General features: G+C 40.7%; 1 protein-coding gene across 2 annotated transcripts in view; it reads right to left on the reverse strand.

Annotated features, from left to right (window-relative positions):
- DIAPH1 (diaphanous related formin 1) overlaps positions 1-20,663 on the reverse strand; it is a 93,725-nt gene that overhangs the window by 65,385 nt on the left and 7,677 nt on the right. Inside the window, exons 2-3 of one of the 2 annotated variants that reach the window (XM_054511811.2) lie at positions 3,456-3,482; positions 2,131-2,286 (exon numbers count right to left, since the gene is read on the reverse strand). In XM_054511811.2, coding sequence (XP_054367786.1) covers positions 2,131-2,286; positions 3,456-3,482 — 183 coding nt within the window. The remainder of the gene's footprint in view (positions 1-2,130; positions 2,287-3,455; positions 3,483-20,663) is intronic. The other variant, XM_045894082.3, reaches the window with a different exon arrangement.

Genomic DNA, 20,663 nt, shown 5'->3' on the forward strand with positions numbered 1-20,663 from the left:
AGGGAGAAGCAGGCTTCCCGAGGAGCAGGGAGCCCGATGCGGGGCTCAATTCCAGGACCCTGGGATCATGACCTGAGCCGAAGGCAGACACTTAACGACTGAGCCACCCAGGCGCCCCCTACAGACACTTTTATACACAATGTTTTTCCTAACAAAAATGGACTCAAGCTAGATGAAAGATTTATTTTTTATTATACAAAAGCACACAATGTTTTTGTACTTGGGATGATCTTAAAAATCTCTTCTGGACGACTGGTATCATCCAAACCCACAAGATCTGCACCACTCTAGGGTGTAAACACCCATTATCACTGGTTAACTCAGTCCTTGTACAAACTCCTTTCCCATGAAGAAAGAACTAGAAACCCTGTGATAAAGCCCCTCCACAGATGTAACTTGGGTGTGGTATTGAGGAAAAGGCTCCACTTGAGCCTATTACATGTATAGCCACGTGTCTGAGCCCACTGCCTCGGTGAGCACAAGTTTAACCCAGCAAGTCCGAAATATTTGAAATGCGGAAAGGGAAGGGGGGAAATGGATACATTTCATTTCTTCTCTGTGTGTGTGTCTGTGAGAGAGAGAGAAGGAAGCACTGCCCCCAAAGTAAAACTACTGTAATGTTTTTCTGACTCAGTTTCTGGTGCTTTTTTTCTCCTTTTACAGATTAACTGAACACAGAAGTTGCAAAGTGGGGGCCTTCAGGTTGAATCAGAGCCAAAGACACAGTACGTTTTGCTTGGCTAGCTCAATATTTTAAATCTGGAAGACTTTATATAAAGATACAGATTTCTAATCTAATCCAATCTAATCATCAAATTTCAGATTGTGGGTAACCATAGGTCAAACAGTTTCCTCCATAATTTTTTTATAGTGATAGCAAGGATAAAGGAGAGGGACAAAAACCTGTGATGAAATAAAACTTCAAAGAACAGTAGTACAAGGGACCTTATCTGGAATTGTGATTTGAATGAAGAGTTTTTTAAAAAATGACCCAACTGGTGAAATCTGAATGCTGTCTGTAATAGTTGATACTATTAAACAATTACTGTTTTTCAAGAATTGAAGATTTCTGGCTTCTCTAGAAAAACAGAAATATCTGGCACTACTGGGCATTTCCAACTGGAGTGCTATAAAAGCTACTGGCATGGAATTGTGGCTGGCCTTCCTAACAGAAAAGCCCAAAGGCCTCCTGCATTTGACCACAGTCCCTTCTCCTTTTCATCATCCGCTATCTGGCATAACTTATTCCGGCCACCTCCCTGGCCCTGAACACATGTACATTTGCAATCCAAGCCCAAGAGATGATCTTAGGCTCTTACAGCACTTGGACTGAGAGACAAACTGAAAGCTATAATGAAAAAGAATAACAGTCCTGGCTGAGTGTTTACTGTATACCAGGTTCGGTGTTAGGAATTTTAAGCCCATGCTTTTAATTAAGTTAGGGCTGCCGCTAGCCTCTGTTTGAATCTGAAATCGTCTATCCAGGCAATAGAGGGGTCTTAGGAAAACTCGGAACCACGTACTCAAAACTTTCCAAGACTTAGCACTACTGCACATTTGCTGAGTGTCCTGCTCACTCAGTGTCCTTCATGGAGGACAGAAAATTAAGTCACATCCCTGTGTACTTCATTACTCAACTGACTTCAGCCACAATCTTTAAAGGTCTTCTAGGAATTATAGCATCAGAATTCTCTTTCCAGATTCACCACTAAATAGAAGACCTTGGGCAAATGATGCCTTTCCATGCCTCAGGCTCTTTTCATATACAATTGATTGAGAATGCTTTAAAACTTTATCTACACTGGCTAACCCAAAGGTGGTCTCCACACTACCACACGAATTGGTCCACTCGCCTTAGGTCTTTGTGGCTAACATATTGCTGTGCAGAAGGACATTAACAAGGTGGGCATTGATTAGATATGTCCAAGCCTAACTCATCAATTCCTATCTTACAGACAGGTGCTTGTACATTTAGTCCCTTTGTTAATAGGACTACTAAGAAGTTCTCTGTTAAAGCTGAAATTCTTTGTAATTAAGGGCTAATTAAGGGGGAATCATGCCCAAAAGTGCCCACCATGCCCATAATTGCATTTTCAGAAAAAAAGCAATGTTTTGGGGTGGGAAACTTACCAGCATCTGTTCAAAGAGTACTAGAACTTGATCATCTGAAACATTTTGCAATGACTGTGCTGTGGGGTCATCCCCATATGACGCAGAAGAATTTCTATGAGCAGAATTGGGCTTTTCCTTCTCCTTCTTAATTCTCATGCTGGTAAATCTCTCCAGCTAAGAAAGAGAAAAAAAGTATTAGTGATCCATTTTCATTTACACAACAAACCACACATGAAGTAGCCAACTCTCTAACTTCTTTTTTTTTTTTTAAAGATTTTATTTATTTATTTGACAGAGAGAGACACAGCAAGAGTAGGAACACAAGCAGGGGAAGTGGGAGAGGGAGAAGCAGGCTTCCCACGGAGCAGGGAGCCTGATGTGGGACTTGATCCCAGGACCCCGGGATCATGACCTGGGCCGAAGGCAGACGCTTAACGACTGAGCCACCCAGGCGCCCCCAACTCTCTAACTTCTTACACCTGCATGGTTCCTGTGGTTTGTGGGCACTTCAAGATTCTTCTGACATGAAAACAAGAAATCTCTTATCTAAATTTTGTATACTGACTCTGTACTCTCATCTTCATCCAAAGATAAGAGGACTGAAGTATTAAGATTTGAAACCTTTGTACAAAGAGAAAACCTTGTTCTTGAGCTCTCCTGCCACTTCTAAGCCCTCCAGCAATACAGAACTGAAAACACCTCACGTATAGAGTTAGCTCAATAAAATGTCATTTGTTTCTGTCACAGGATCCCTCCCTTCCAGAGATGAGTATGACCACAGTATTTAGTAGGTGTAAGTCATAAAGAATAAACAAGTAAATGCCTTAAAACCAGGAACCATTAACTTTTTCTTTCTTCTGTGTTATGGAGGCAGCAAAAGTTCAATATACAGTCTTCAAAATCCCCTTTGCAAAGAATACAGTGTACTTCAGGGGTATATATGCAGCCTCTCTGCCAACCAAAGACTTGTGAACCATTCCCCAAACTTCAAGTACAGATGCTCACACCAAAGAGCCACCAATAAGCTGCAGCTTGTTAGCTCCACCTGTTTGAAAATAACAGTAAGTATCTTCAAGCACCGTGGGACTTCAAGTGATGTGAGTAGCATTCAGACTGCAAGTCAGTTATGAGTTTAAAGAACGTGCCTACCCTTAGAAGCCAATGAATGTCCCAGGGGAACGCATGCAATGGGCCAAACAGAGCAAAGAGTTAGGAAAAAGCTTTGGGGAGGTTCTGATAATAGAATCAATATCACCATTTCAAGTCAAAGTTATGACAACTGGTAAGAATCACAGTGGAGGAAATGAGCTAGAACATGCACATGCTGAACAAAATTTCCTTACCTCATCTGCCATGAGCCGCTTCAGAGTCTAGGAAACAGGAAAAAGGAGGGAAAAGAAAAAGAAGATAGATCAGTAAAATTCCAGGCAACCTCCCCAACACCAGATGGGGTGGGGGGAAAAAAGAAAAAGTTGAAAGGATCTAAGCTACTTTCTATAAGCTAAAGATTTCAGCAAACTATTCCTTAGCACATTCTCTTATGTAAGGGGCATGAAGGAGTTTTAAGGTCACTAACATACAACTCTTTGGCGGGGAAAACAAGTAGAGAACTGCGAAGACTCTAAATCTGATGACCAATATGCATATGAAACATGCTCAACTTCACTAGTAAACAAGGAAATGCAAACTAAAAATACAATGAGATACCGCTTCACACTCTGGCGAATGGCAAACCTTTTCCTGTCTGGTCGGAGAGCAGCAGGAGCTCTCACGCACTGTCAGCGGTAATGTAAACTGCTATGGCCACTTTGGAAAACAGCATGGCATTATCTAGTAAAGTTAGATATGCACATATACAACTCAACACATCAATTTCTATAAATCTACCCTGCAGGAATTTGCATGTATGTACCAGGATATGGGTAACAAGAATATTCGCAGCAACACTGTAATAATATCTAAAACAGAGAACAATCCAAAGAGCCAGCAAGAGTAGAATGGTTAACCTGGTACCATGTACAGTGGGGAACAATTACACAGAGAAATTAAATGAACTTACAGCTACTCACAAACATTAAAACTAAATACGTTATTTCCTTTATCTTCAGTTTAAAAACATGTCAACTATATTATTTAGGATGTAAGATTATAAACAGAATGATTATCACAAATGTCAAAACTGTGCTTAGTTGGGGTGGACAAGTTGTGACTGCAGAAGGGGACAAAGGGGCTTCTGAGGGGCTCACAATATTTTATTTCTTGACATGGATGATGGTTACATGGATGTTTGGTTTAATAATTTTATGTTTTATGTTCTCTTCTGTACACACGCTGTACTTAAAAAAAAACGAGCTGGGGTGGTAAAATAGGAATTCTTTGTCCTAATACTTAATTTTAAACCATATTTCTTTCTCTTAATGTTTTTACAAGAGTATATATAGTAAATGCCTTTTTTTTATTTTTAAAGATTTTATTTATTTATTTATTTGACAGAGAGAGACACAGCAAGAGAGGGAACACAAGCAAGGGGAGTGGGAGAGGGAGAAGCAGGCCTCCCGAAGAGCAGGGAGCCCGATGCGGGGCTCGATCCCAGGACCCTGGGATCGTGACCTGAGCCGAAGGCAGCCCCTTAATGACTGAGCCACCCAGGCGCCCCTATACTAAATGCCTCTTGACTAATCTTCCTCAACTAATGAAAAACTAGCTGTGACCCTGCCACAAAGCTATTTTACTAACCTTTTTATGGACAAGAAAAATCTCTACCATTATGTTCATGATCCCCATGTCAGAGTTCGGTTACATCCAGTTAAATTGTGAATCTTAACTTTTCCCTCCATGGTTCAGAGGAAGCCAAGCTTCCACTGACTGAGGGCTAATCACAAACCTGAAGCTATAAGAACCTTGCTCAGCATCAATAGAAATTATAGTTACTTTGTGTGTGCCGCTTACTGGGGAGTGAAGGCAGAAGGATGATGAAGCAGACAGCAACACCGAAGGAGACTAACAGTTCCTTTTGTCACTACCCTTAGTCACCTGGCACTCAGGGGAAACAAGCTACAAAAAGGATGAGTATGTACAAATTTAATAACCACTGCCAAGGTTAAACTTATGTGCACCTAGAGCAACTGCTTCCAGAAGCTTTTCCTCCAAACTCAAACTGCTCCTTCAGAACAAGCAACAACCCTAACAATTCTGGGATGGATGTAACGTGGGTAACAGAACTTGGGACTAATGAATCAGTGCCAGTTGGATTGCTCACAGCTGCAGGCTAAGTTAAAGAAAAGGAAACCAGCAACCAGTTCCTTCTGCCTACAGAGTTTCATTTCTCTTCTGCTTATCCCTACCACCACTACGTAAGCTTATGCCATTATTATCTCCTGCTAGACACTGCAAAAGCTTAACTGATATCCCTGCCTCCAGTCCTGTCTGCCCTACACCAAATCCATTCTCCATACTGTATCCAAGGGTAATCTTTCTAAAATGCCACACTGTCCACGGTATTTCCTCATTTCAAACCTTTCAACGGCTCCCAACTGCCACAAACCCTCTACCTCAAACTCTATCATATTCTCCGCATCCTGAACCAGTTGCAGGTCCACAAACAGATCATGCTGTCTCACCACCCCAGACTTTCCAGGCTGCTCCTTCCCTCAGTCTAGACTGTGCTTTCAAGGCTAACTCCAACAGGCCCTGCAGGATGATACGGACTCTAATTGGACAAGTACGTCTTATGTTTCCACAGTAAAAGGTAGTTGTCTGTCATACAGCACACTAGTTGTGGATTACAGTTGTCTCTTGACTGTCTGCCTCCTCTACTCCTTTCCAGACTAAGTTCATTCAGACTGAGACTTAGTTATTATATTTCCTATGAACAGATACCCCAATCTGGGGCTGCTTTCCTAAAATACCAAGCCCTGAAAAAGCTCTCAAATCAATTCAATGTGTCAATGAAAAAAAACCCCAAAAAACTGAAGCCTAGACAGGTAGAGTAAATCACTGAGGTCACATGATCAGGAACAAGCTGGGTATGAACTCTAGTCTCCAGATTCCAAAGCCTAAAATCTTTGCATTCCCCAAATTCTTCTGCCTTGTTCCCATTTAATGCCCACTAACTCTTGCCTTTAGAAACAAAAGTGAATATATCTTTTCATAAGAAGGAAGATACCACATTCCCTTGCTTTCCTTGGTGCATTACTAGAAACAGATTTAATTACTTAAAAAAAAATTATCCACACTTTAGCACTCAGTTTGGGTAAGGACAGCAAAAATGATGCATGCAGGATCAAAGTTGCACTTTTCCAAAATGTCCAACAGAGGGTAGCAACTACCAGCAAAGCGAATCACCCTATAGGCAAAATTCTGTTTCAGAACCTAACAGAACACCCCAAGAGCAAGCTCAATTCAATTTCTGAAATGTAATCTGCTGCTAGAGTGTAATGAGGGTGTATTATTTACTTACTGTTAATGTGTTTTTCTTATAGATCCTATGTATACTGTGCTTGCAAACAGTAAGCTTTACTCAGTGTTTTAATTATATCCTTACTTGTGCTGTGGCTTCTGAGATAAAGATCAAGAATTCCCAGATCATAAAAAGTACAAATGACTAAAAATAGTGGGATCCAGGAAGATAAATGCTACTGGAGCTGTATTTGTGCCTTATACCACAGATGCCCAGGCTTTTGTCATTAAGTTCTCTAAGCACCCTACCTGTCTCTTAATTCTATTCTCACCATTCTCCTTGCCTGCTGTCAATTCTCTTCTGCCCCCAAACCAAACCCTTACTCTCCTAACCTCCTGGCACTAAATACTTCATCTTCCTGTCCCTCCTATTGAGTCTTCCACTAAAACCTTTAACTATAAATATAGATACTGAAAAGAAGCACAGATACTAAATGAAATCTTTTTAAAATATCAAAATCTGCTTATGAATACAGATTAATAGGAACTACTAGATAAAAGACAGTAAACTGAACAAAGCACCTAATTTCTCTCCTTCTTGAAACCCTTCTAAATCTACAGGAAAAGATTTTTTGAAAAGAAAACAATGATGGAAGGAAGGAGCCTATAAGGTTGGGAAGAACAAGAAAAGCACAACTGCAACCAAATTTTGAAGCTGGGGAATAAACACAAAGACTAGTGGTAAACCCAAAAGACCTAAGAAAACTCAGTCCTAAACCAGAAGTAGGAAAAGACAGTAATCAATTGTAATTATATTTAAAGGTCCCGAAAAGGCTCAAAAAGTAGCAGCTTGAGGTACCTATGGAAATGGGGATTGGAAGGAGGGTGAGCCTAAAAATAAGAGGACTGGCTGGAAGCTGTTAAAGAAGCAGTTCAGTCTGTAGATCCTTCCACTCTCCATTCCCCCAGCCCTCCTCCTGGCCCATAAAATTGAGAGAGTACCCTCCCTTACTCCAGCAGAAATCTGCAAGTTCACTCTTACAAGAAGGTAATAAAGGATCTCTGAGATGCCAGGCACAGTTGTGGGTAGGAATCCTGTCATAAAATCTATGCATAATACCTACTGAGACACCGAGCACCTTCCCCTATAGAGTTTCTGAGAACCCCAGCAGCCTGGGTGGCCATTACCCTTGAGGCAGAAAATTGGTAGACTCTTCTCTGGCGAAATGAAAAATGACCTAGAACTCTCGACACAGTCCAAGTAGATCACCCTGGAGTTCTGCAGTCCAATATGGTAGCTACCAGCCACAAGTAATAATTGAGCACTTTTAATTTGCTAGTATGCCTGAGGAAGAATTTTAAATTGTATTTAATCTTATTTATTTTTTTAATTAATTTATTTCAGAGAGAGAGAGGACGGGCACAAATTTGAGGGGAGGGGCAGAAGCAGAGGGAGAAGCAGGCTTCCCACTGAGCAGGGAACCCTATGCAGCGGTGCTCGATCCCAGGAATCAGGACCTGAGCCGAAATCAACAATTGGACACTTAACCAACTGAGCCACCCAAGCGCCCCAAATTGTATTTAATTTAATTTAATTTTATTTTATTTTTTAAAGATTTTATTCATTTATTTGAGAGAGAATGAGATAGAGAGAGCATGAGAGGGGGGAGGGTCAGCGGGAGAAGCAGACTCCTCGCCGAGCAGGGAGCCCGATGCGGGACTCGATCCAGGGACTCCAGGATCATGACCTAAGCCGAAGGCAGTCGCTTAACCAACTAAGCCACCCAGGCGCCCTGTATTTAATTTTAAATAAATATAAATTTAAAAACTAATATATTATTGTTATTGTTAAACTTATGTTTGGAATATCCTGGGTATGTGAATCTACTTTCACCTGTAAATTTTATGGAGTCTAAAAATACGTGAACTTGGGGCGCCTGGGTGGCTCAGTCAGTTAGCGTCTAACTCTTGGTTCCGGCTCAGGTCATGATCTCAGGGTTGTCAGATGGAGCACCATGTAGGGCTCTGCGCTCAGTGTGGAGTCTGCTCCCTCCTCCTCTGCCTCTGCCCCTCCCCCACTCCCGACCCAACTCCTTCACCCCCATGCACTGGTGCTCTCTTTAAAATAAATAAAATCGGGCGCCTGGGTGGCTCAGATGGTTAAGTGTCTGCCTTCGGCTCAGGTCATGATCCCAGGGTCCTGGGATTGAGTCCCACATCGGGCTCCCTGCTCAGCGGGAAGCCTGCTTCTCCCTCTCCCACTTCCCCTGCTTGTGTTCCTGCTCTTATTTAAATCAACACAGATTGCTCAAAGGTGCACCGCATCAAAAGTAACAGCATCAAATGGAGTGCCTACATGGCCTAGTCGGTTAAGGGTCCAACTCTCGGTTTTGGCTCAGTTCTGATCTTGGGTTCATGAGATCGAGCCCCGAGTCAGGCTCTGCACTCAACGAGGAGTCTGCTTGAGTTTCTCCCTCCCTCTTCCTCTGCCCCTACCCTGCCCCCACTTTCTCTCTCTCTCAGATAAATAATAAATCTTTTTAAAAAGTAACATTGTCAAAAATAAATATACCTTAAAAATAAATATATTTGGCTGCGTACTGCTCTGCATTAAGACAATCAATCAACATAAAAATGAAAAGCTGTCCCCTCACTCCCCCCTTCCAGAGAATAATTCAAGACTATGATTCACTCACCACATCCTAATGTAATATGTGGTAAGATAAATCTTTTGGTTGCCATCTACAGGAAATAAACTTCCTAGACACTTTACAGTTTGGTTTCTATAAGAAACCAAAAACAAAAAAGTCCAAAGACCCCAAGGTATGCCCTGTGAGGCCAAACTAATCAGATGACTTCATGAGTATGAAACATACCCTGATTATTATTATCACAATAAATGCAAATAAACTATAAAACTTCTCTTCCATACTGGATTTGCTGTGGTGGTGGTTATATCTATTAACACTTCAGCTTTTAAAAACTAGTGGATAATGGGGTGCCTAGGTGGCACAGTCAGTTGAGTGTCCAACTCTTGGTTTCCGCTTGGGTCATGATCTCAGGGTAGTGGGATCGAGCCCCATGTTGGGCTCCGTGCTCAGCGAGTAGTCTGCTTGGACTCCCCCTCCTATCACTCTACCCTTCCCCTCCATGCCCACGCACGCTCTTTCTCTTTCTAAGGAAATAAATAGATCTTTAAAAAGTGAGTGGATGGGACTAAACATGGCAGTCTTTTAAACAGAGGTTCCCTCTGTTTGCCTAGCAACAGAACTGGCAATTTTTTAAATTCAAGGCTGTAAGAAAATCATTCCAGAGACTGACTGACCTCTACCCAACTCCCTGACTCTTTAACTTTTCCCACTCAGCAGGAAAACGGGACAGAATTCTCAAACAATTAAGGATGGTCTCTTGGCACAAGATGTTCATGTAGCCAAACAAAAAGTAATTAGGTAGTATCCTTAGCAGCAGAGAGGTTGGCAGGGATCTAATAAGAGAATATGATTAAACTTTACTTTGAACAGAGTACATTACATAGCAAAAAGTGTTTCCAATTCCTACCACTGTGCTTCACAAGAACAGTTAATCATGGATGATAATCCTATGAACCATGTGGTTCATACACGGATAATATAAACCTCCAACTGCAAGCCTGTATCTCAGTACTTTCTAAATATTTTGTTCAGGCTAACTTATTTAATTTTTAAAAAAACTGTAAATGAAGTATAGTTGATATACAGTGTTTCAGGTGTACAACACAGTGACTCAACAATTATGAAATGCTCACCAAGGTATTACTGACTATATTCCCTATGCTGTACTTTTTATCCCCATGACTTATTTTATAACTACAAATTTATAATCTCCTTCACCCATTTTTTTTTAAAGATTTTATTTATTTATTTGAGACAGAATGAGAGAGAGAGAGAGAGAGAGCACATGAGAGGGGGGAGGGTCAGAGGGAGAAGCAGGCTCCCTGCCGAGCAGAGAGCCCGATGCGGGACTGGATCCAGGGACTCCAGGATCATGACCTGAGTCGAAGGCAGTCGCTTAACCAACTGAGCCACCCAGGCGCCCCACCTTCACCCATTTCTTTTGCCCATTCCTCCACTACTCTTCCTCTACCACCTTTAAAAAAAATTTTTGTTCAGGCTAATACCAGACATATTTGAGCTCTTGGCTAAATGACTACCACCAGCACACCACAGCTGAATGCCCTGTGGCCCACTGTGTGAAGATTCTAAGAGGCCCAGGCTCCCTGGGAACTACAGGTTTTCTTAAAACACCTATAATCACAAAGCAATTCACTAACTGCCTCAGGATAGTCAACTCATACCTCTCCCTCTCTGACGTCCACCCTAGCTCAAGGGCTGTCTAATCTAGTGTAAGGACATGTTTAGAGTGGTAGATAAAATTCTAAGATGTCCCCTGAGATTCCTAGCCTGACATATGAACCCTGTATAATTACCAGGATTGTACGATAGGATACCACTCCTGTGATTAGGTTCTATTATTCGGCATTACTGACTTTTAAGAAAGGGAAATAATCTGCACAGGCCTGACCCAATCACACATGCCCTTTAAATCTGAGGTGAGATGTTAGAGACACAAGGACTCAACAGGTCATTTCTGGCTTGAGCATGAAGGGGGCCAAATAGCAAGGACGGTAGGCAGCGTCTAGTTGCTGAGAGCCAGCAAAGAAACAGGGACCTCAGCTCTACAACCGCAAGGAACTGAACTCGGCCAACACTGAATGAGCTTGGAAGCAGATTTTCCCTGAGTGACTCCAGATCAGATCTGGCCCAGCTGACACACCTTGATTTCAGCCCTCTGGTAACTCTGAGAATGCAGCCACACTACCCATGCTGGACTTCTGACTAATGGAACTATGAACTAATAAGTGAGTTTTGTTCTAAACTGTTGAGTTTCTTATGCAGCAGTAGGAAACTAATACGTTAAACAAACTGACAAAATCTACAATTTATCTAGAACTTTGGCTGAAGGAAAAAGACTATAAGTCCTGGTTTATTTATTTATGGCATCCTAAAAAACTACAAGTATGATTTTGAGCAAATCATTTTAATTCTTCATGCTTCGGTTCCCTTATTTATTAAAAACAAAGCAAAAGCAGACACACATACCTACTGAGAACTATGAGATCATAAAGTGGAGTGGTAAGAGATCATTCTGTAAAGTAACTGCGCTGTTATTACTACAGAAAGACTTTTAAAATACACACCTGAAGAGTGGACTAGTTGACACTATGCTCCAACAACAAAAGGAAAAAGCTATTCCTCATCTATCAACTACACATTTAGCCATTGTCAGTCATTTTGCAAAAAGAACTAAAGAACTTCAATATTTTTTATCAGACTGTTTATTGTAACTACTTCTGTGTAAGTTGCTTGGGGGCAGGAACCCATGTCTTGTTCATTTGATGTGGCCAATATTTAATAAATATTTTAAAAATTAGCATCACTACAGGTGTTTAAGAGCATCATCCTAAGCACAGTGTATTCATTTATTAATTCCTTTACTCAAATTAGGCAAACCTAGGAAATACCTTAAGTCAAAGTCTGTGACAATGTGATGGTTATGGACAGGTCAGTCAACCATGAGATATGAAGAGTCAGTCAACCACGAGACCATACCTTGAAGAGTCATGTCTTTCCCTATATATGAGAACAGGGGATGCTCACTGGTACATGATACACTTTGAGTTGTCCTTGAGGAAAATATCCAACTATGGGACACATGTCACCTAGGGAGTCTTCCACCTCCTTTGAAAAGCAATAAGGCCTAAGACACAGGCTACCTACAGGTAAAATGGACAGCCAACAACAATCTTCTTTCAAATTCTCAACTACCTACCCAGGAAGGATCAGGTAAGGTATGTGACATTCAGAATCATACAGAGCAGAGAGCACGGTCTGGCTATGATTCATTGATTCATCTCTTTATTCTATCACAGTAATGACATTCAGTTCCTTAGGATAGTTCCTTAGGCAACAGAAGGTTATCATGTGCACTTGAATTACCAATGAATCCCATTCCAGTTCAGACAAAAAATTTGTCACATTTCTACTAAGAGACAGTAAGAGCAGGCTGAGCTTTTCTTTTTATCTTTCACAGTTTCAGTCTTATATTTAGGACTGTATCATCTCATAAGGCTGTTATGAAAAGTAATAAAATGGATGGAAAGTACTTGTTTTGCAAAGTGCTTTGTAAAAATTAAATAATATATGATGATGGAACCTATGACACTTTTCAGCCTTCCTTCTTCAATTCCCACTCCTCATTTAGAAGTCAATTACAACTAGAGAGAAGAAAATAAAGGGTATATCTTCAAATGTAGAGAACTTCCCCTTCGATTTTCAAGGAATGGCCCAAGGATGACACTGAGTTAAGTCAGTATCTCATCTACCATTTGCATAAACAAACTAGATTCTGACATTACTACTTACTGATGCCAGAAGCTTAAACCAGAGTTGTGTAGAACAGGAGCAGCCACTTCCAGAAAGAAAAGAGGAAAAAAAGAAAAGAAAAAGGGTATCTCTGAGAAAAAGAAGACAAAAAAAAAAAAGCACAAAAATGACCAGGAATTTAAAAACATCAACTATAAAGCTAACTTAGTATTATTAAGTTAAGTGGGTTTAAGGGAAAGAAACCTGAAGATTATCTAGCAGTCCCCAGAAATGGAGATGGCTCACTCATGCTCCCCATGATCACTATGGGAAAACTGCTAAAGGAGTCAGGCATTTGCAGCTCATCCATTTAAGTTTCATGCTGCCTTGGTAGCTCCACAGCTCAACTCAGAACTGGACAGTTAGCTTGTTAGAATTCATACAAGAAACAAAAGGAACACAGTAGAGGAGAGTCCAAGATCTTTTAAACCTAATTAAGAGAGTTCTTGGGGCGCCTGGGTGGCTCAGTCGGCGGTTAAAGGTCTGCCTTCGGCTCAGGTCATGATCTCAGGGTCATGAGACCTGGGATCAAGCCCCGCATCGGCTCCCTCTCCTGCTCCCCCTGCTTGTGCTTTCTCTCTCTCTCTGTCAAATCAATCAATCTTAAAAAAAAAAAAAAACCCTAATTAAGACGGTTCTTTCAACCTACCACTGCCTTCCAGAGCCAGTATCTTTTTACTGATACTGCCCAGGATGCCCTGAAGGATTCCAGGCAGTGACGTTTGTCAAGTATGAGTTAGAAATGTCCTACGGGCGCCTAGGTGGCTCAGTTGGTTAAGCGCTGCCTTCGGCTCAGGTCATGATCCTGGAGTCCCGGGATCGAGTCCCGCATCGGGCTCCCTGCTCAGCAGGGAGTCTGCTTCTCCCTCTCCCGCACCCCCCTCTTGTGCTCTCTCTCTCTCAAATAAATAAAATATTAAAAAAAAAAAAAAAAAGAAATGTCCTACAAGGAGCGTTAGGTAAATAATCATTACCTGTTTCAGTAATTTAGTTATAAATTTGAAGCAATTTACTTACAAATGCAAAGCAACAAACTCAATATCCACACAACTGTCTAAATCAGTTGGTGAGAGTCTGCTTTCAAATAAACCACATTTCCCAGCTGTGATTAAAATGAAGGAAAACCTGTCTTAACATTAGGATTCAATCCTCTGACAGGTCCAAAATACATTCTAATAGTCCTCTGTTAGTTCAAGAAGGCAAGCCTCTTGGGGAAAAGAAGAAGGTAACATTTTGCCTACCGCTTAGCTCATTTTAAAGCCCAGGACTGGCACAGCCTGCATCCCAGATAGCTGATAGCCTAGAGAAAAGGGAAGTCCACTCAGGTTTCACTATTCTAGCTCAGCACAGCAGGTGGAAACCAGGCTGGGAACATTGCATTCCTCCTACAAGTCCATCCAAACTAACTGCCAGCCCCTTGCCCTATGAACCACTCACGGGCTGGGACAATAAGCTGCCAACAGAGAAAGTGCTCAGATTCTGAAGTCCTAGTTTCCTATCAAGTGTCACAAGGTGTGGCAGACATGACCATCTCTTTTGCTGACAGGAAGGAAGTGCACATATATTCTGTCATCTGGCGAGAGATCAGTAAGCAAAACCTCCTCCCTTTCAAACATCCAAAGGTTCTGATAAAACTTTTGAACACACATAGAGGTATCCCCCACTTTTCAACAGTTCATGTTAGGCCACTTTGCTTTTTTGGAAGACCTGTATTAGTACCTGTTTTTGCTAACTGAAACATAAAAGATTTTCACTTTTACCAAAAAAAAAAAAAAAAGGTGAAAAGAGAAAATAGCATCCAGCATTTGTTTTGCAGCGAGCCATTATGAGAGAGGCAGCACACAACCCGAGCAGGGCTACACTCAGCATCGGGCCACTGTAGCTTTGAAGTGTGTCTGTAAGCATCCGTGTTTTATCTCCATTTATTTTGTGCCTCCGTTAGCAAGATGTGGCCTAAGTTACCAGAAAAGCCTAAGAGGTTATTTTTAGGAATGCTTGAAAATTTTTCATATAAATTAATGGTAAGTGCTTCTTTGCTTTATGTCATTTTGGCTTATGAAAGATTTCATAGGAACCCCCTACTTTCAGATGGGGGGGGCTGTGTAGAAAACAATACATAATGTTAACCTATTTTTCCAAAATTTCAACACATTTCTCCAGTTCCAAATACTGATACTTGTTCTTCACTTTCTTAGTGGGCCTCTCTCTTTACAGCCTGAGCTTAGATTGTAATTGCTCCTTTAAAAAGGGGTGTTGTCCATTCATTTGGAAACAGTCAGTGACTCAGGAATGCTGTTTCCCAATCTCCGTAGCAACTGTTTTCTCCTCCCATGCTGTGATGTGAGTAGCAGGACATCTACTCTTCCTCAAGGGTGAGCACATGTATGACACACCCAAGGCCTGGCTGACAGGAAGTTCCTGCAGCTGGTATTACTTCTACATACAGGGACCAAGTATGAGGCCACCTTGTTTTAAATCCCATTCTCAAACCCTTCATTTCCAAATGATGGTTACACCTTTTTCCTATCTGTACATCATTTCTAAATACCCAGAAATAATGACAGCCTACTGATAATACCTTAACTGATCCAAAAATTATATTACACAGACTTGATCTTATGAAACCACAATAAACATTTTCTGGGCCCCTTCAAATCTAGAATAAGATCTGATTTTGAGAAAATCTTGCAGGGGAGAGGGGCAGGAGAGCATGAGGTGAAATATTATTACTCGTCTATCACCAGAAATACAAGCAAGAATTAAAATACAGTACTTCTGACAGTTCCATACTACAATTGCTAGAAGTATGTTCTAATACAAACATACAATTTCAGGCCAAAGTCCTTATGTTACAAAATGTAAATGTAAAAATAAATGTGATAAATGGAAAACAAGGTTAAGGGATGTTTTATTTATTTTTTAAAAGATTTTATTTATTTATTTGACAGATAGAGACATAGTGAGAGAGGGAACACAAGCAGGGGGAGTGGGAGAGGGAGAAGCAGGCTTCCCGCAGAGCAGGGAGCCCGATGCGGAGGCTCGATCCCAGGACCCTGGGACCATGACCTGAGCCGAAGGCAGATGCTTAACAACTGAGCCACCCAGGCGCCCCAGGGATGTTTTATTTTTATACACATCTATATTTTCTTATAAATAGGTGTTTCACTTTTATAATAAAAACCATTTCCATTTCAAACAAAAGTAGCACTTTTCAAAGATTAGAAAGCTAGAAAAAAAATTTTTTTTAAAGATGTATTCATTTGAGACACAGAGATACAGAGAGAGAGAGAGAGAGAGAAAGCATGAGCAGGGAGAGAGGCAGAGGGAGAGGGAGAAGCAGGCTCCTCGCTGAGCCAGGAGCCCAATGTGGGGCTCGATCCCAGGACCCTAAATCTGAGCCACCCAGGCGCCCCTAGAAAAATTTTTGATACATTGTGTTAAAGCAGAAAACTTGTGTAAGCTATGACTGCAACTTTATAAACACGTCTGTGCATAGACATAGTAACTAAAATATTCAAACACTAAGTGAAATAAAAAATGAAAAGTAGAAATTTGGGGTTTAGATGCTGTTATTTTTAAAATATGTGTGTGTGTGTGTGTGTGTGTATATATATATTTTAAAGAGCATTTAAAAAATCATAGCACAGCACCTAAAAGCAAAGCAACATTATCCAATTCCCATATTCCAAATGTCCACTAGTATTTACTCTTCTCCAGTAGTACTCTTGCTTAAGGAAACACTCTGGCAGGGCACAGTTAGAAAAATTAGGGGTGACAAAGCAATGTGAGAAAGAATAATGAGGGGCGCCTGGGTGGCTCAGTCAGTTAAGCGGCCACCTTTGGCTCAGGTCATGACCTCAGGGTCCTGGGATCGAGCCCAGCATAGGGCTCCTTGCTCTTCAGGGAGTCTGCTTCTCCCTCTCCTTCTGCCACCTGCTTGTGCACTCTCTCTCTCACTCTTTCTATCTCAAATAAATAAATAAATAAAATATTTAAAAAAGAGAGAGAGAGAATAATGAATAGTCTAAAAAAGCTAGCTCACCTAATTACATGATCTTGAGCAAATGAGTACCTCCAGGCCTCAGTGGCCTCCTCATTTTAAGATGAGGAGACTGGATCAGGTCATTTCTAGGGTCTCCTGAGAGGCCCAAAGACTGTGCTTAATTACTACTGCTCTTTTTGAGGGTAGCCCAATGCCTGCTGCTTGCCTGATAGTACATATCCTACAGTGGCTTCTCACCACTTCTTCTTGTGGTTTCAATCACAGGAAACAGACGTCACCCATGGGCCTAGAAGTAAGTAACGAACAAGCCCTGGTGGATGCAAAGAGCTGCCAACTAAGGCCAACTCCCATCTTTCTAAAATACAAGAATCAAATCACTAGAAACCTTTATGCCTGGGGAGCCTAATACACATCTTTCACGAAAACTAACAAAACTAAAAATATCTCTGTAGGTCCCATACATGCAAACATGATGTAATAATTTTAGAACAGTCTCACTCTATTTTGCTTCTATGACCAAATGAAGAAATTGAAGAATAGCTATGGGTAGGAGTCTAAGAGTTTAAGGGGGAAAAAAAAGGTCACTAGCACTTTCTGTGGAGACCTAGACATATCCTGAGGACTTGGAGACTCATCCTTGTCTTCTTTATTTAGTATTCTATGAAAACCTTTCTATAACCCTGAAATACTATAATACTAATAGATTAAAATAATATGGGGACTTACCAATTATTCACTTTAAATGTATGCCAACAATCCCTACAGCCCTGGGTCAAATACTGCTCTCATTCGTAATGATAAAAGTTGGCAGCCCTGAACTATGTAAAATAACACAGAGATTTTTAATCCTGAAGACATGTTCTTTCATAAAACACAAAACTAGAAGATACTAAAGAATAACAATAAACTTTTCTCAACAGGGTTCTTCTGATCAGATATAGTTAACATTAGTGGTTCTCTCTGCCTCAGTTACCTTGGTGAGAGAGGACTAATGTTTTTAAACTGCCAATCTCCTACATTAGACCATAGAAATGGAGAACCTTGAAAATCATCTCAAGATTCCCAAAACTAACATTAAAACTAAAATACATAAGAGGATATTGATAATGTGAGCAAAACACCACCAATGGGCTTAGGCACCTCACAAGCAAGATGGGAAATAAGATCCCCCAAAAAAGTTATCTCCCTCCCTCTCTATATATATTATATATAATATATATGGGTTTTTTTTTCCATTCACAAAAGATTAAAGAACACTTCAAATAAGTGGGCAAGGGGCTCCCAAGTGGCTCAGTCGTTAAGCGTCTGCCTTTGGCTCAGGTCATGATCTCGGGGTCCTGGGATCGAACCCCCATCGGGCTCCCTGCTCCGCGGGAAGCCTGCTTCTCCCTCTCCCACTCCCCCTGCTTGTGCTCCCTCTCTCACTGTGTCTCTCTCTGTCAAATAAATAAAACCTTTAAAAAACAACAACAACAAAAAACCCAAATAAGCGGACAAATCGAAACCTATACTGCACTATAGGAAACTTTTAAGAAGAAATAACACGGCCCAAAGAGAAGTTCTGATTATCCCCACAATGGGATTTCCCACTGAGCTCACAATTTGGCTATACAGCTTTGAGATCCAGCCGAGAGTCGTATTTTTAAAATCTAGATTTATCGCTCAAAGTCTGAAAAGATGGGTGTGTTAAAATTGATAAGGACTATAAATCAAACAAACAACTATCTAAACTCCATCTAGGTAGCAGAAATGATTTGCTGATACGTTAACACTTTATCTATTCTGTTCTTGGATATGCTGATTTACTGTCACCATCACACATTCGCATGGCCAAAAATTGCACCAACATGCATCATGACATGCTACAAAACACTAATTTTCAGTCCTGCTGTCTGCAAGTTTCTACAGATAGAGAACCCAAAAGCCCTTAACAGGAATAAAATAATCCCTATGAAGTGGCTTCATCTTTCTTAAATGATTGATCTCCCATATAAATCCTCTTGACTGCTATAACTGGGCCATTTTCTTTATCACAGCCATACATTTGTGTCTCTGATCCTCTGTTCACACTGCTCCCTACACCATGAAATCCCTTCCCTTCTTCTCTACCAACCCTTCTATTTCCCTCCAAGGCCTGACATATCCCCCATCTTCTATGAAATTAACTATTAACTGTCCACAGTTATATCCTGATCACTTATAGAATTTTGGACATAAGGACAGACCTTTGAAATAGTTCATGCTGAATCTCTAATATTACAAGAAAAGACCAAGAAAAGCGCAATGATTTGCCCAGAGTTCAAATGGCTAATCAGTAGCAAAGTCCAACTAAACAGCAATATTTGGAAATAATACTTCAGTGGGAATGGAAGATAAGGGTTCTAGTCCTAGGTCTAGCTATAAATGTGGACAGACCACTTTCCTAGGCCCGCATTTCTAAATGTATAAAATAAAGGATTTGAATGAAATAATTTTTAGCATCCTTTTCACTTCCAGCTTTCTAAGATTCTGAAACCTAGTTCTTCTGACTCACAGTCCAGTACTCTTCCCACTTAATTCCTTCACTTCTCTGAAATTCTACAGCTTTTAAACTCTGTGTTCATAGCCTCTGAGCTTTTCCTACCCATTCTCCTATTGACATGACTGAGATGACATAAAAAGCAAGGGCTGAACAGGACATGTGATAGAACAACAACATGACTTCTTGATCTTTAGCCTTTTGGATCTAGGATAGATCCATGTGGACTCAGGCAAACAAGAGAAACTCTATTCTCTACTCTTTGCCACTAGTCATAAAGAAAATCCTAGTTGCTGGGTACCTGGATCTCTTTGGCGATGTCTTAATTATTAACCACAGGCAAATAACTGCCAGGTCTAAAGAACAAACATCAGTAGGCCCCAGACTCAGAAGAGACCCTGGAGTTATTAACCATTCACAATCCTTAGAGTCAAGTTTCAGGGCCACAAAGAAGATTTTTAAAGATATCGTATGCCAATTCTAAAATACAGAAAAGATAACTATTAGAGGTGGTCTAACAACAGCTTCCTCCTTCCCATTTGTCACCACTGCTTGCTGCTCTCATCAATTTAAACAACTACAACAACTGACAGGTGATGCTGTTAGAGGTGTTTCACTTACAAAGAAGATAAGGCTGCATTTTTAAAAATAGTAATTGGCAACTTCTTAATAACTCATAAGCCAGAGGAAAAATTGGTTCTGATGCACTGAAACAGCTACCTCTTCATGCTTAAGAAAGGTTTAATTATAATTCTTGTAATGACTTCAAAGTCTACATTATTAAATGCAAAAAGCAGTTAGCCATTTAACCACTGCACTTTGTCCATCTAGACCCAATACTTCTTTCCCACCAAATGAACTGGAGGAGAGCCCAGTTTTAATCGACTACAGTCATCAAATAACTAAAGAGATGACATCAAAATTTTCTATGAAATTCCTAGCAGTGAATACTTTTATACTCCAGGTGCAAAAACTGGACACCTGTAAAATGTCAGTAGAATGTAGTGAATAAGATGTTTTTTTTTTTTTTAAATCAGCTAGATCTCAGTTTGAATCCCAGTTCTACAAGCTAAAGCAAGTTGCTTGGTCTCACTGAGTCTCAGTTCAATTACCTATAAAACGGGAATAACAATAGTACCTATTTTATAAGACTGAGGTACAGATTAATGAG

This window comes from Mirounga angustirostris, unplaced genomic scaffold (genome assembly GCF_029215605.1).
Source record: "Mirounga angustirostris isolate CCGP_5_RB_7025 unplaced genomic scaffold, mMirAng1.0.hap1 SCAF_7, whole genome shotgun sequence".
Classification (NCBI taxonomy): domain Eukaryota; kingdom Metazoa; phylum Chordata; class Mammalia; order Carnivora; family Phocidae; genus Mirounga; species Mirounga angustirostris.